At 40.2% G+C, this 16,057-nt stretch overlaps 1 protein-coding gene across 1 annotated transcript; it reads right to left on the minus strand.

Annotated features, from left to right (window-relative positions):
- Positions 1-478: 478 nt before the first annotated feature.
- Positions 479-13,374, minus strand: rtbdn (retbindin). The gene is made up of 6 exons (XM_063902969.1): positions 13,164-13,374; positions 11,055-11,234; positions 10,427-10,526; positions 9,018-9,146; positions 7,681-7,777; positions 479-2,159 (listed from the first exon to the last, which is right to left on the minus strand). Exons 2-6 carry the CDS (start codon positions 11,212-11,214, stop codon positions 1,812-1,814), a joined length of 834 nt encoding a protein of 277 aa, XP_063759039.1. The 5' UTR covers positions 11,215-11,234; positions 13,164-13,374; the 3' UTR covers positions 479-1,811.
- Positions 13,375-16,057: the final 2,683 nt, after the last annotated feature.

The raw sequence follows: 16,057 nt of genomic DNA on the forward strand, positions 1-16,057 counted from the left end.
GTAAAAGTAGTCATTGTCTGATTGGTCCATTTCAGAATAATATCTCTGATATGTTTTATAATGATTGATCATTAAAGTGTTCTCAGAGCTGGTAAAGGTGCAGCTAGTTTGAATGGCTTTGTATACTGCAGGGTAGCTGCTGGATTTACTGCAGGTGAACTAAAGTCTGATTTAAGGGCTGATTATATTCACCATCATTAATCCTAATCTGCCTAGCAACTAAAGGTAATCAATAAATTAGTAAAAGTACACCCTTTACCTCTGAATTGTAGTGGAGTAGAAGTTCAAAGTAGCATAAAATGAAATACTCAAGTAAAGTAGAAGTATCTGAGTAAATCTACTTAGTTATTTAACTACTGGTTAAAAGTAATGGATAAATCGTTCAAAAAGTCAGTAACTCTGGGAACAATTGGATAAATCTCCTTCAATGCGTCATATCTTATTGTTTTGCAGCCATAAGACCGAGGACAGACTCAGGTTCGGCATTTAGAAATATTGTCTTTATTGAGAACGTAAAGCACAGAAACACCTGCAAACTTTCCATAAAACCAACAAATCAGTCTCCCTTTGTATTTTACAAAACATTTACATCTAACAGTGCCTTGCTCTAGATATACATGGAGTACATAAAAAAAGAACACTACCTCAGATACATGTCCGGTAGGCCGACTCTGAATATCAAACCAACACTCTGGTATTAACTCTCCGTATCGTTCCAGATCCCTTTACCTCCAGGCCGGTAATCTCTGTTAATCTACATTCATTATTATCATTACTCTGCGTGACCTTTGTTTTACACTATGACATGTAGACCGCACGATACAGCATCACAACAGCATTTCACATTTGACTAGTGCACATTAAAGTCGCCTAGATGATTGAAAAGAGAAGCAGGGAAGTGAAGAGTGTCATGTTTGCAATACTGTCATGTGAAGCATTCTGGGTAATGAGGTTTGATTCATGCACTAATGCTGCACGACTTCTGTGTGCATCATGGACTTTGCAAAGCTGCTAAAATACCTGACTGTGAGAAATAAAATCCAGTCTTTCTTAGTGTTAGGGTTAGCTATAATGGGATGTTATCAATATATTAATTTTTTATTGAGAGCCCTTGTAGAATAAAGGATTTTGCCTCTAACTCAGCCTCATGGTACGTTCACATCGGAATGCAGAGTGAATTCATTTTGCATGGCAACTCATGCAAAAGCCAATCCGCTCTGGGCGACGGCACACAGAGCTCACAGTTCCTCATATCTCTTCAGAAACTGGACAAATACCAGTGTTTATAAATGTATCTGTGGCATGGTGAATGAATGTGCTGCTTTATTTATATCTGTATGATGTAATACTACGGCTATATGTTAGCTTAGCCTAGTCTGATCGATCTGATGGCTTGGGAACACACTCACCAAAGTATTAATTCATGTTTTTTTACTAATGGGTATCAGTATGTGGTTGTGTCGGCATCATTTAATAAGTGTATTACAATGAAAACACGGCAAAATGTGTTGATGTTTTTGTTGTCGGTATCTAGATTGAGATAAGCCCCGCCTCCTCACCAGTTTGAGTGACAGGAGTAAACACAAATGATGCCGTGGTCAAAGTGATGCTAATATTCCGGTGTGAACGCACCTTTTAGGGGTTTTAAATCCTGGCTGTTGAGGTTGTTAGTGTCTACCCTATACCAAATGTTATTTAAAACCATTGATTATACGTAGGACGATGAGGACAGTGTGGGTCTGTGGGTTAGTGAGGAGCATCTCCATTTTCTAGAGACAGATCTAGACAGCGATCCCTAAATATCTCTTTCTCTACAAGCCGCTTCCACTCCCCTCCACGTCGTCCACCACCAGCGAGCGTTTGCGCAGCACTGAGTTTCCCTTCCTGTTGACTCTGGCCTGCAGGGGCAGCTTGGTCTGGCACGGGGCCCGGTACTGAGGCAGGCCGGTCTTGGTGGTGTCCAGCTCCTCGGGGTCGTCTTGCTGGGCCCTGAGGGCGGCGATCACGTCCTTGTCCGAGGGGCTGAGGGTCAGGCAGCCGCAGGGACGGCCGCCATCGCCTTCTCCTCCGTTCTCTCCAGCGTCCTCGGGCTCGTCCTCCACCGTCATGAAGGCGTCGCCCCACAGGCTCTCACAGAGGTCCCTGCCGTGCTGGTACATCTACACACAGAAACACACCGGATATATGAAGTGGAAGTGAATACAATTCAACACAAAAGATGGTCGTCTATAGAGTGGTACTGGAATGAGCCATAAACCCGGAAATTAGCTAGCATTTTAGCATTTCTGGTTCGATGGTTTGGAAGTCAATGGTTTTTGTAATGTGTTTTTGGTTGTTAGCCTGAAATATGTCTGTGTTCTACAACATAAAATAAGTCACTAGGGAATTTAAAAACGGTGCTTGCTAACAAGTGTCTAAATGAGACGACTTAACATCATGAAGCCCAACATTAGCCGCCTTTAGCTTAGCGTATGTTAATCATAGCTACACGAGAAGTAAAGCTAATGTTGGGCTATAAAGGAACTACAGCACGGTCACATGACTTCACGTCACCACCGCTAAGCTAAAGGCGGCTAATGTTGGGCTATAAAGGAACTACAGCACGGTCACATGACTTCACGTCACCACCGCTAAGCTAAAGGCGGCTAATATTGGGCTATAAAGGAACTACAGCACGGTCACATGACTTCACGTCACCACCGCTAAGCTAAAGGAGGCTAATGTTGGGCTATAAAGGAACTACAGCACGGTCACATGACTTCACGTCACCACCGCTAAGCTAAAGGCGGCTAATGTTGGGCTATAAAGGAACTACAGCACGGTCACATGACTTCACGTCACCACCGCTAAGCTAAAGGAGGCTAATGTTGGGCAATAAAGGAACTACAGCACGGTCACATGACTTCACGTCACCACCGCTAAGCTAAAGAAGGCTAATATTGGGCAATAAAGGAACTACAGCACGGTCACATGACTTCACGTCACCACCGCTAAGCTAAAGGAGGCTAATGTTGGGCGTGATAACGATTAGTCTTCTCATTTAGACCCTTGTTAGCAACCAAACCATTGACTTTAAGAATAGCAAACCTGGAATAGCTAAAATGCTCACTCACTTCCAGGTTTAGGACTCATTCCTGCACCACTCCATTGACTCTGGCCTATTATGCCTGTCTGCCAGGTGTCAGAGCATCCTGCCGGCACCTGGCAGCTGCTTTAGTGCCTCTCCTCAGCCTCGAGAGGAAATTATAACACATGATGACCTTGGACATCACACATTGGTATCTGAAAGACAATCTCTGTGTTTTTTATGGAAGAACAACAATTCTGTTAATCTGAAAGGTCACTCTCAGCCTCTTCTGTGCTGCTATCTGACGGATAGTCACAGAAGTCCTCATGAAGTGATACTTTACTTTGAGGACAAATTTCAGTTACTGCTGACATTAGCAGCTCTACAGTTTCTGGAGCGTGACAAATTCCCTTCCTAATAAGACACGTGTGGGGATTACAAGGGATGTGGCACAACGCTGCAGAAAACAAATCACAATTCTACATCCAAGCTGCTACTGCAAAGCAAATACAACTACAAAGTGGAGGAAGCTTATTAGTGAAGTTTCAGGAACACACACACACACACTTTTTTGGCGTGTTTAAGCTCCTTTTTCTACCTAGTGGCAGCCTCACGAGCACTCATTAAGTCACTCTGAAATTCTGATATATTGCTCATATTTCTCTCCACTTTTAAACTCTGATAAACTGCAAATATGTTTCATCACTAGGGTATCATACCCAGTCCATACACCTGTCCTACCACATGTGTTTTATATGTAAAAAGTAACTCAAATTGAACCGTAAAAAGTATATTTACCTCCAAAAGGTTGCAGAATAGACGTATAATGTAGGATTTAACATGAATACTATAAAGTAAAGAACGATTTCAACCAGTATTTTATCATTATAGGTTTTTTTAACATTATTCTACAACTAGTAATGAATATTGTAATGTACCGTCCATGTTCTTTCGCAATAAGCCTGACTCCTTTTGTCCCTTTAACTTCCACTACATCTTTATTTTCCTGTACTTACTATTTGTTCATCTGTCGTTTCTCTGTAACCCCACCCCCCGCCCTAACGTCTGCTTCTCTTTATCCTCCGGTCTGTCGGGGGGATTAGGACTGAGTCACACCGGAGAAGAAACAGCTTTAATATATTTACCGTGTTCCAAGGACAAAGAGGATGATTTCCCTCCACTACAACACTAACCTCTCCGTCTGATGCTTGAGTCTTATAGCAAGCAACCTTGTAAACACACACACACACACACACACACACACATTTACGCTGGCCCCAGGCACACATGCGGTTTGCTGCCAAAGCTAATTCTGTACGGGCACAAGTGTCTCCAGACGACAGGGTGTGATCGAATAAGTGAGATGGTGAAATTTCCTGCGGCTCTATCTTGTCCTTTCCATCTTTATCTGATTCAATTCCACCCCCCTGTGTGTGTGTGTGTGTGTGTGTCCGAAACCGGGAAACAGAGACCAGAGAGGACACGGAGAATATATGTATTTATATCAAAGTCTAATGTAATGACTCGTGTTTCTTAGGGTCAAAACAAGAGGATAAAAAATAGTCCATTTCCTTTCAAACTGGAAGTGGAATCCCGCAGATCTTCAGCTATGATGCAACCAACAAGTATTTTAATTGATGATTAATTAAGGCTGAGTACTAAATCAATTAACGCTTCATTTATTTAATTTATCAGAACATTAAGAAAACTATTCCTCAAAGTACAAGGAGATGTAGGTCTTTAGATGTCCTATCCTTCTGAAAACCCCAAATAAAGTAAAAGTAGAAGGAAAAATCGGTACTCGCCTTTATTTGAGTCTGAAAACAGCATTTCATGCATTTTGATTGTCACAAATTTACTCTGATATGATATAAAACAAACAAATCTGAGTTCTGCATTATTTTAGAGGCTGAAAACAGAATTTTCTGCCAATTTTGTATAAAAAAAGGAATGGAAATAAGACACATCGTTATGTATTATTTAACATATGATATACAACCGGTAGTAATTCTCAATATTGAGGGTTCTGGAACTGTATTTTTCTGTCCTTTTTGTATGAAAATGGGACGGTAATGAGTCGTATTGTCATGTATTTGTTTTCATATAATATCAAACAGCAGGAATGCTCCATGTTGGAGGGGCAGTAAACAATACCGTCTGCTATTTTGTATGAACAAGCAAATGGGAAAAGGATATTTTGTCATGTAGTAATTTAATATGATACGAAATAGAGAAGTTCTCCAGATGAGAGCCTGAAAAAAACGCATGTTCAGCCTTTTTTGTATTACAAAAGGAATGGAAATAGGACATACTGTCATGTATTCATTTTCATCTGATACAAAGCAAGATAAGGAGGAGTTCTGCGTATTTGAGCGGCTGAAAACGTCATCTTCTGCCACTTTTGTACGAAAAAAACGAATTTGAAATAAGACACATTGTCATGTTTAGTGGCTGCAATTTAGAAAATTGCTCATGAAATTCATCGAAAAATGACAAACAGCTTCTCTGAAAGGAGATGTGAGTCGGTTCTTTCAGTCACCTGTGCAACCCTTGTCGTTTCACACACATATTAATTTAGAAAGCTCTTTCAGTGTCATTCATTCCCACCAAACCCTGAGCACAAAGAGTGTCTCACGCTGAGAAAAATCAGTCCTTGGCTACAAATAATGTTTCCAGCGAATACAAAGACAGGGAGAGACGCATGCCAGAGGGATTTCTGCATGCAGCGCGTGTGTGTGTGTGTGTGTGTGTGTCTGTTGTTAAATGCATTAGCTTGTTTCTATGCAAATAGACACCTACGGCAGTCAGCATTCACAAATCCTCCCGGTATCGGTGCTTATACTTATTCTCAACTCGCAGTGGATTTGTGGATTATATCATTTAAATGTAAAGCTTTTTCCAACGCAGCGCGGTGTGGGAGGGTAACAAAGTACATTTTTCGCTCATTTCAGGTGTGTCAGTACTCTGTGTCTCTCCTGGGACATGTCTCCATGCTTTAATGTTCAGAAAGCTCTTTATGTTTCTCATACTGCCTGTGCTGCAGCTCCTCTTCTCACCCTCTGTCTGAAACCAGAGCCCAGTCTGCTCTGATTGGTTAGCTGGCCGGCTCTGTTGTGATTGGTCACCCGCTTAGAGATGTCCCGCCCCCTTTAGCCTATCACAACCTATCAGTACTTAGAGTAACTTTTCAAATTCATGACGTCTGAAGTATTATTTATTAGACTGTAGGATTTGTACTTACTTTATACTTCTATAGAGATAAATATCATACCTTTATTTAACACTCTTAGTTACTTTTACTTATAAAATGCATGATATTATGCTGATACTGTTACCTTTAATAAAGTCCTTTTAGACCAAAGTGTTTCTGCCATTAAATACCTTTTCAACTGGAGTCTGAAGCTGCCGTCAAAATAAAAGCGTAAACAACAACTCAAATTAACAACGTGTGTTTACAAAGAGGGACATAGAGAGATAAATAAAGAGGAAAAACAGGGAAAGGAAAGATGGATGGATGTATAGATGGATGGATGGATGGATATATAGGTGGATGGGTGGATGGATATATGGATGTATGGATGTATGGATGGATGTATGGATGTATGTATGGATGGATGTATGGATGGATGTATGGATGGATGTATGGATGGATGGATGGATGGATAGGATGTATGGATGGATGTATGGATGGATAGATGGATGGATGGATGGATAGATGGATGGATGGATGATGGATGGTGGATGGTGATGGATATATGATGGATGTATGGATGTATGTATGGATGGATGATAGATAGATAGATGGACAGTGTCATTGTGTGACAGATATTTTCCTCCTCTGCCTCATTTTAAATCACCCAGCTGGCCTCTGTCCACTGAAGCAGGACGAACCACTTCACGCCTCAGCGCCGTTAACCCTTCGCCTGCCTTCACTCCCTTCACCGTGCACTGCGACACAGTGTCTGACCTTCAAATGACAAGCTGTGAGATCTGTCAACGGGGACTAAAACCTCTGACACCTGAGAAAACATCAGCTGAGGAGTGATTGCGCAGATAATGCATCAATCAAGATCCCGAGGGTGTGGAACAAAGCGGTGTGAAAACAGCTTTGTTCCAGCAGCCGGCACTCAGGTGAGGTAGTTGTTGCAGCATCGCAAAGAACGCCTACTTATTCAGGATTTATGACAGCATGATATGCATTTTGTACATTTGTCATCAGGAAAGACGATGCAATGCTGAGAAAACCAGACGGCAATGGGCAAAATGCTACCCTTAGGACTTCAAAACCCCTCAAACAAAAGGCATAACCACTTCTTTTATAGTCTATTATTAAAACGTAAGACAAAGTACAGCTGGGTTTGATGGGGATTTCATTATTATTGCAGCATATGCTCATAAAAAGAAGCTGTAGGATACATTTTAACATACGGGAACACGACTTTCTCGTCTAAATGTAATGCTATTTCACGTTTTCCAAGTGCTGAAGAGATGGAAATATCCCCCAGAAGGCCTTGCTGCTAGTGTGGCACAACATACTCAAAATGGTCACACACACACACACACACAAACTTCTATGTTATGTAAGCAGCCAATCACAGAAGATCACAGCTCACCTGCTGATAGGAAACACAGGTTCCAGAGCAGTTCTGTCCCCGGGGGTCTCTGGCCCAGTTACGAGCGCACGTCATGTCCATCCTGCAGGCGTCAAACCTGAAGAAACGAAAGGCAAATTCAGAAAATAAAACATAGAGGACTCATTCCTAGGATGCATGTTGTGTACTAAAGAACTGACGTGCATCTTTTATGAAGAAATAGTTTGCATGCCACATGTTAAGCAACAGCTAGTTAGCTTAGCTTAGCATAAAGACTGGCAGCATTAACAAAACCCACCTGCCAGTCCCTCTGGAACTCACTTTATTTAATATTTAGTAAACATTTAATATCCTTTTCGATTATCCCTACAAAAACCAAAGAAAAAAACAACGTCACAGTTTTACACTCAACATAAAACCACAGTGTTGTTTCTACACCTTTGTTTTGTACGTATTAAAGAATGATGATTAAGTGAGTGAGCTTCATATTTACTCTGCAGAGCAAAGGCGCAGCCTCCGTGTCTGAAAAGTGAAGCCAATTAATTTTCTTAAACCTTCTTTAATATCAGCAGGGGGCGACTCGCAACAAGGATACCGATTGTATAGAAGTCAATGAAAAAGAGGCCCTACTTTTCACTTGATTTATTACCTCAGTCAACAAATTCCTAAAGAGTTCATGGTCACAATTTTCTAGATTTGAGCCTGGTGTTCATGAAGTAAATAAGTAAAATAGGCTATAAAGAAGAATCCTTTTAGGGTTTGACTATGTTGTGATTGAAAATGTGAGTAGGTGTCTACGTGACTAAACCTTGCAAACCATTCTAGCTAGGTGGTGCTGGCTTAGCTCGTAACAGCTACGACGAGTTTCGCAAAACTTAATGCCAGATAAATAAGAACGGTAATACATTTTAGTTTTAAAGGCGCCTTTTAAGATGTTCAAGGTCTCCGTACAAGGTACACAAAATTCATGACTTCAAAAGAGAGAATACTACAAACCAAGGAATGGCGTCACCAGAAAAGTGGTATCAATCATCTCGTTAAACTCTAAAGTATGATAGTATTAAAGGCAGTTCTCATATTTATTCATGACAACAACCCCTGCAACAAGGCTTCCATGATATGAAACAGTTTCTCATGTTGACAGGAATCCCCTCGCTTGCTGTTCCCTACTTTATAAACCAGGAGAAATATATGTAACCTCGGCCTCCCCGTTCATGGGACACTCTGTCTAAGCACGGATCGCGCAGAGCGCCGTAACACCGAGCGGTAATCTCTCTTCAGACAGCCTTATAGGTGAGCGGGGGACAGATACCGATCTTGATCTAGATGTGACTGGAGGTGTGTGTTGGCAGCCTCACCAATCACGGCAGAAGCTGTGGCAGAGCGGCACCGCCTGGATGTACGAGCGGCGCTGAGGGTGAGGCCAGCGGGCGGCGTCCGGGGAGCAGCGGTAAAAACATGACACTCGCTTCAGGAAACCTTCACACCTAAAGGGATAAAGAGAGGGGGGGGTTAGTGCTAACATTGTGACATCAGTGTTTAAACCTTCATTGACCCTGGGAGGGATGACTCAGTGGAAGTGATCACAAGGCAGTGAAAGATGATGCAGGAGTGAGTCGTAGGTACGGGAAATTTGTCAGCATTTTGGCCATTCTGGCACCCTTTTCTGGAAGTAAATGGGGTTTTTTATGGAAGAAATGCATGCAATAATGTCTTTGGTAAAGAAAAAATGCTTTTCTACGACATAAAATACATCAGTAAATACCCTGCTGGTGGATTTTAAAACAGTGGTTGCTAACAAGTGTCTAAACGAGACGACTAAACCATTAAGCCCAACATTAGCCGCCTTTAGCTTATTGGTGGTGACGTGAAGTCATGTGACCGTGCTGTAGTTTCCTTTATAGCCCAACATTAGCCGCCTTTAGCTTAGCGGTGGAGACGTGAAGTCATGTGACCGTGCTGTAGTTCCTTTATAGCCCAACATTAGCCACCTTTAGCTTAGCGGTGGAGACGTGAAGTCATGTGACCGTGCTGTAGTTCCTTTATAGCCCAACATTAGCCGCCTTTAGCTTAGCGGTGGTGACGTGAAGTCATGTGACCGTGCTGTAGTTCCTTTATAGCCCAACATTAGCCGCCTTTAGCTTAGCGGTGGTGACGTGAAGTCATGTGACCGTGCTGTAGTTCCTTTATAGCCCAACATTAGCCGCCTTTAGCTTAGCGGTGGTGACGTGAAGTCATGTGACCGTGCTGTAGTTCCTTTATAGCCCAACATTAGCCGCCTTTAGCTTATCGGTGGAGACGTGAAGTCATGTGACCGTGCTGTAGTTCCTTTATAGCCCAACATTAGCCGCCTTTAGCTTATCGGTGGAGACGTGAAGTCATGTGACCGTGCTGTAGTTCCTTTATAGCCCAACATTAGCCGCCTTTAGCTTATCGGTGGAGACGTGGAGTCATGTGACCGTGCTGTAGTTCCTTTTTTTATCCTCACGTTAGCTTTACTTCTCATGTAGCTCTCATTAACATTACGCTAAGCTAAAGGCGGCTAATGTTGGGCGTCATGACGGTTAGTCTTCTCAGAAAGTGCGAAATGGTAGCTGTAAAGTTTGCCTCGTGGGCCCTGATGATGTGTCTTTCAGCAAGGCATCGAGTCCCCAACTGATCCTAGTCGCAGTGGTTTACAGGTAGTCTTGTGATGGATTTTATTATAAAAATCTTGGTTACATTTAAGAGAACAAATGAGAGGGTTATATAACTGTGTGACACTCACTCAGAGCTCAGAGTCCCACACTTGTCCCAAGGTTTGTTCTTGTTGAGAGCAGAGGGAACATGGGAGATATCCTGGATGTCTTCTTCTGTGCAGCAGCTATCTGTCAACAACAGGAAACACAGTCAGTCAGTCGGGGATATAGTTTGATGTTTATGTACACCATTAAAGATGCAGTGATTCCAGTGTTGAGCTGTTACTAAGAACATTTACCAAAGTACTAAACTAAAATACAAATGTTTAGGTACCTGCACCTACGTTCTTTTAAGTACTTTTTACTTTACTACATTTATTTCAGATTGAATACAAGTTACTTTTTACTTTTAACACACAAAACGTATGAAGTATTTGTTAAATAAATGGTATTATGATCTCGATTGAGTTAGAACACGTAAGTATTGTTTAATTGTTGGTAGTTCTTGCATTAAGACGACTGCTTCTAATTATTTATTTAATTTACATTTTTTCTTAAATGTTTTCTTACATTACTTTGAATTGTAATATTTAATTGTTTTAAATACATGTACTTAAGTAGAATTATTCTCGATGCAGGACTTTTACTTGTAATGGGAATATCTTTACAGTAGTACATGTACTTATACTACAGTAAAGGATCTCTAAATACACTCACTGTCAGCGTACAGCCCACACTCCCTCAGGTTCGGCTCTGGGCTGGGCGTCGGCTTGTGCTTAGCATCTTGAAGACACACCCCATCAGAGTGGGCTCCACCAATCAGAGCAGCCAATAGATAAGCTCCAGCCAATAACAGTGGACGACAGGTGATACCCATCTCTACAGCCAATCACAGGTCTGGAAAAGAGTTCAGCGCAGAGGCAGATTAGAAACAACATGATATCGCCTGACTGAAATATAAAGTGCATTTGAAATACTTTAACTAAATTCAAGTTTGAACTTCACTTTAGGATTTTTATTTTAATACAATATCTGACAGATTAATCACTTTACAGATTCAGAAAATTAGCTAATACACAACATAAATTATTCATATCTATTATTATATCTGTTGGTACTTTAATTAATTTGAATGTCAATACTTTGGTTTAATTGAGACTGCAGAACTTGAACTTGAATATTTTTTTAATGTGGTTTTAATACTTTTTCTACCTCTGGAAATTCACAAAAAAAACCTAAAAAGTTAAGGAACAACAAATACATAAATAAAAACAAGAGTTAATAAATAACAAAGATGTTAGTTTTGGCATTTATATAAAAAATAATACAATACAAAAAAATGTTGGGTAATCGAGCATACTTTAATTAACCTGTCTTGCACTTAATGTAGAGATGATGGCCTGTTATATGTAATGTATACACATTACATCCAAAGAAGAACTACCTATCGTTGATACCTGAAAAAAACTGTTTTTAAAAACACGTTGGAGGTAAAATCCTAATCTGGGATATTCTCACGCCTCAGTCTTCAGGTTTACAGGCTGTTTATCTCCGTGTGAGCTCTGCATGTGGTGACCCAGTAGAGGGTGAGTCTAATTAGGTGAGACTGGAGCACCGTGCACAAATGCGTAGTTGTTTAATCTGACAAGCGTATGGCCGATGTGTAGCCTAGATAACCAGAATTAAACAAATCTGGCTGCATGGACCTGGACACGTAGCCCTGATTCTACACAACTAAGATACACATTTCACACACCACAGGAGACATGATAACTGAGAGGTTATAAAGCTATATATCTGTGAGATTTTCTTTTATATATAAGTCACAAATTCAAAAGTGAATATATCTATGTAATTAAATTAATTAAAAATAGTCCAGTGTCATTTTGATGTAACTCAACAAATACATGAATGTATTTCACACATTTCAGGAGGCCTAAATAATATACTTTGCTCATATAAAGTCTAAAAATAGTGAGAAACTACTTGAAAAAATAGCAGAATAAATAAATATAAATACATCAAATGATCTGATGTAGCACTGATTGACCAGAACAAATACAAAAACCTTAGATGTAAAAAAAACCATTTATTTGTGAGGAAAAAATCGGTCATTTTCTGATATAAAAGAAAAAATTCACGAGAAAAAAATGTTGTTAATAAAGATAAATTAAATAGTAACAACGAAGATAGAGGATGCATTTCACATATTTAGAAAAATGTTATGTGAATATTCTAAGTGATATAGTCATAGAAATATGGACAATGTGTGTAAACCTCACAACATCAGGAGAAAAATAGTAATAGAGTAGCCCTAACTTTACACAATGAGATATAGGCTAAAGTAAAAAAAGATAACTAAATATCGTGCATTATATACTTTCACCTTCAGCCGTATCTAATGCTACCTCTACGGAACAGAAATGTATTTTTGTATAAAATATTCAACTAGAAAGCAAAAAGCAGCTTGCTTAACCTTGAAAATGAAAACTAAATCAAACAACTTGCTTGGTATTTCCAAATGATACTGTTTATGTCTTTCAACGTTATTAATTACAACACAATAAGAACTTTTTAATGTAAATACACATTTTACCAGAACTACAAAACACGTAGTTGTTTAAAGAAGAAATGTATTTTGTGATGGAGTCTGGTGTTGCTTATGACTGAGTTTAAAAATGACTGTAAGGCACATGTTTGGATTCATCTGCTGTAGCGAATCATTACGTTGATAATGAAATGTCTGCACATAAACCTGTTAATAAAGAGCATTCACAATGTGTCGAATAGAAGCATGTTAAATCATCGTGCATCTGTTATTATTACCTGTCGGTGGGTGATGAATGCTCCGGATTAGTTTCCTCTCGGTGTTTCTCCCCGGTGTGTTGACGCGGATCCAGCGGCTGCTCGGTGCTCGGTGTCCTGCTCTCTGTGTGGCCGCTGCTCGCCACTTTGTCACCGGTTTATATGAAGGACATTTCAGTCCCTTTCAAACCAGGCAGCTCAACCCCTCCCTCTCCCTCTCCCCCATGCTGGGAAGTCCTCTCTCTATCTCCCTCCCCCTTTTGCACACATAGAAAAGACTCCCTCTTTTCTAATCTCCCCCTGAGATGTTTACCAAATCCTCCTTGTTGACAGCCTTCCTTCCAAAGCCCATGCACTACATATAAAAAAAAGATTTCACTGCAATACAAAAGGATGTGTTGCCCTTGATCATGCACAGGTGCTGCTGAGTCACACCTGTCCTCACCCTCTCCTCACCCCTCACAGTCTGAGGTCAGGGATTTTTCCAGATGACAGGGTTAGCAGAGCTGAGATTTAATAGCTCATACTGCATGATATGCTGAGGACAGGGAACACGAATCTCTGCAGAACAAAACACCGGCAAAGCTGCTGCGTTCTGCAATTTTTAAAATCATAACGACAGACTATGTTTATAGATGACCTTTTTTATTTTACACCCGTGTCAAGGTACGCCACGACAGGGGAGTGACCTTGGTTCAAAGGCTGTATTTGTCATGTGCACAATAGAGTTTTGGCAATGAACATCTTTTGTCTAAAAGCAATGCAACATACTAAAGACTTGCAAAGAAATAAAATAGTGCAAGGGACATCTTGTTCAAGTTGTTGGGAAATGCATGAATAGGATTCAAAGACAACATATTCAAAGGCTGTTCTTATCATGTGCACTGTTGGCTAACTCACAGGCTCCTCCAACGATGCAACATGTGTTTACTTTACATAAAAAGAAAGAAGACATACAGGAGGATCACATGAAGTAGTTCGGTAGACGTAATGGAGCAGGAACAAGTACATTTAAACTGCTTATTGTAAAAAGATATGAATATGAGGATTAAGGATTCAAGATGACATTTTCTAAGGCTTTATTTATCATATGCACAATAGCTAGAGCATTGTTCTGGCAATGAACATTTTGAAACCAAGCTCCTTCAACAATGCAACATTAAAGGGAAAATACATAATGCAATTAATTTGGAAAGTGAACTATACTTCCAAAATCGATATACTACAACAGAATGTAACATTAAATGCAGTAGAATAAAAATACCAGGTGTTAGAATGATATAGCCTTTAGATATGTGGGCTAAAAACAGATGTATATCCTGTGCGTTGCTAGCAAAGCCAACAAAACTTGTAATTTTCTCTGAAATAGTGTGTATTCTTTCCATTTGGTTGAAAAAGCATGTTCAATGACCGAGATAGAGCCTATAGTCTGAGTGGGGGGTTGTATGGAAACATGTCAGCCAGCCTGTTTTCCCCCCATGAGTGTATTACTGCTCCTGGCTTTTAATCTCACCTCGCTCTGGACCCGGTGTACCAGGCTAATCCCTCTCCCTCTCTCTCTCTCTTTCTGACCTCCCAAGTCTTTGGCCGCAGAATAGCAGATGGAGAATGTCTTGTGGTGGCCCAGATTCGTCCGCCTAAAACTAAGGCTGTGGAATTGGTAACATGCCATAGACATGATTGGTTTTGGCACCAAAACCATGCCGGAACAGGAAAGAAACCAGACAGATTGGCCATCACATTTACACACAGATTGAGTTCAGATGCAATAGTCTCAAGTAAACAGGACTGACATAGTTGGATAAAAGTAAAAATAAACTGTTAATATAGTTAGCTTAAAGGTACTAATAGTATGCTAACAGTAGCTGACAATCATTTCAAATAGTTAGCTTCTAGCTATAGTCAGTTAGCTAAACTGATTTAATAGTTAGCTAAAAGTAATGGAAACTTTAATTAGTAACAGATGAAAGGTTTAAAAAGTTAGTTTAAACTAAATTATTAACAGTTAAAATAGTTAAAAGTTAAGAATGAATGGCAGTAGTAGTAGTGAGCTCAACTATTTAGTTAAAAGTTACGGATAAACAGCTAAAATATTTAGCTAAAGTTAAGGATGAACAAAACAAACACTTAGCTTAAAATAATTGCCAAACAGGTGAACTGGTTAGCTAAGAGATACAGATATAGAGGTACCATCGTTAGCCTGAGGATGAAGGTGCCAAAGGGACGTAACATGTTACAATAGCCAAAAGTAACAGGTTGACTCTTAAAGCAGTTAAAGGAATAGATAAACAGCTAAAACAGTTAGCTCGTTAGCTCAGAGGATTTATTATATGGTTGAAATAGCTAAAAGTTCTGGATAAACAGCTAACAATGTTAGCAGTTATGGAAAAGTAAATTAAATAGTTAGCCTAAAGTAAGAGTTAGCTAGTAAAGAATAAATGGTTTAAATAGTTAGCTTCAAGTCTTCACTAAACAGCAAAAGTGTTCACTTAAAGTAACGGCTTAACACTCGATATAGTAACGGAAACACGTAGCATCGTTAGCTTAAAGTTGCCTAAGGGATGAATGGTTTGTAGTAGCGTAGAAGTAACTGAAACTTGGAATAGTAAGCCTAAAGTATTAAATGAATTGTATAATAATCTTATCTAAAACGGTGGAGACTCCCAGATTCATACTGTACAACTGAAGGTGGCAATGTGGGTTCGCTCGGCCCTGATTTCCAGCAGACCGTTTCATAACCGCTGAGGGTCGTCACCACAGAGCACTTCATTTTCTGGGGATGAGAGCAGAGTAGAGGGAGGCAGAAAAATACCTCTCCATCTGGTAATTAGAGGAGGAATAACGATATCCTTTGTGTGAGAGCTATTCGGGGAACAGAGAGAGGACAAAGCCGGCCATCGCAGCTCTCTGTGTAC

This window comes from Eleginops maclovinus, chromosome 16, assembly GCF_036324505.1.
Source record: "Eleginops maclovinus isolate JMC-PN-2008 ecotype Puerto Natales chromosome 16, JC_Emac_rtc_rv5, whole genome shotgun sequence".
NCBI lineage: Eukaryota > Metazoa > Chordata > Actinopteri > Perciformes > Eleginopidae > Eleginops > Eleginops maclovinus.

What these genes read in the sequence shown, in the direction of transcription:
- rtbdn (XM_063902969.1), bottom strand. Translation starts at nt 11,214, where the DNA reads ATGGGTATCACCTGTCGTCCACTGTTATTGGCTGGAGCTTATCTATTG. An exon ending in TGTGGGACTCTGAGCTCTGA is followed by an intron (nt 9,147 to 10,426) that starts GTGAGTGTCACA and finishes TTATCCCTTTAG; the next exon opens with GTGTGAAGGTTTCCTGAAGC. An exon ending in CCTGTGTTTCCTATCAGCAG is followed by an intron (nt 2,160 to 7,680) that starts GTGAGCTGTGAT and finishes TTCTGTGTGTAG; the next exon opens with ATGTACCAGCACGGCAGGGA.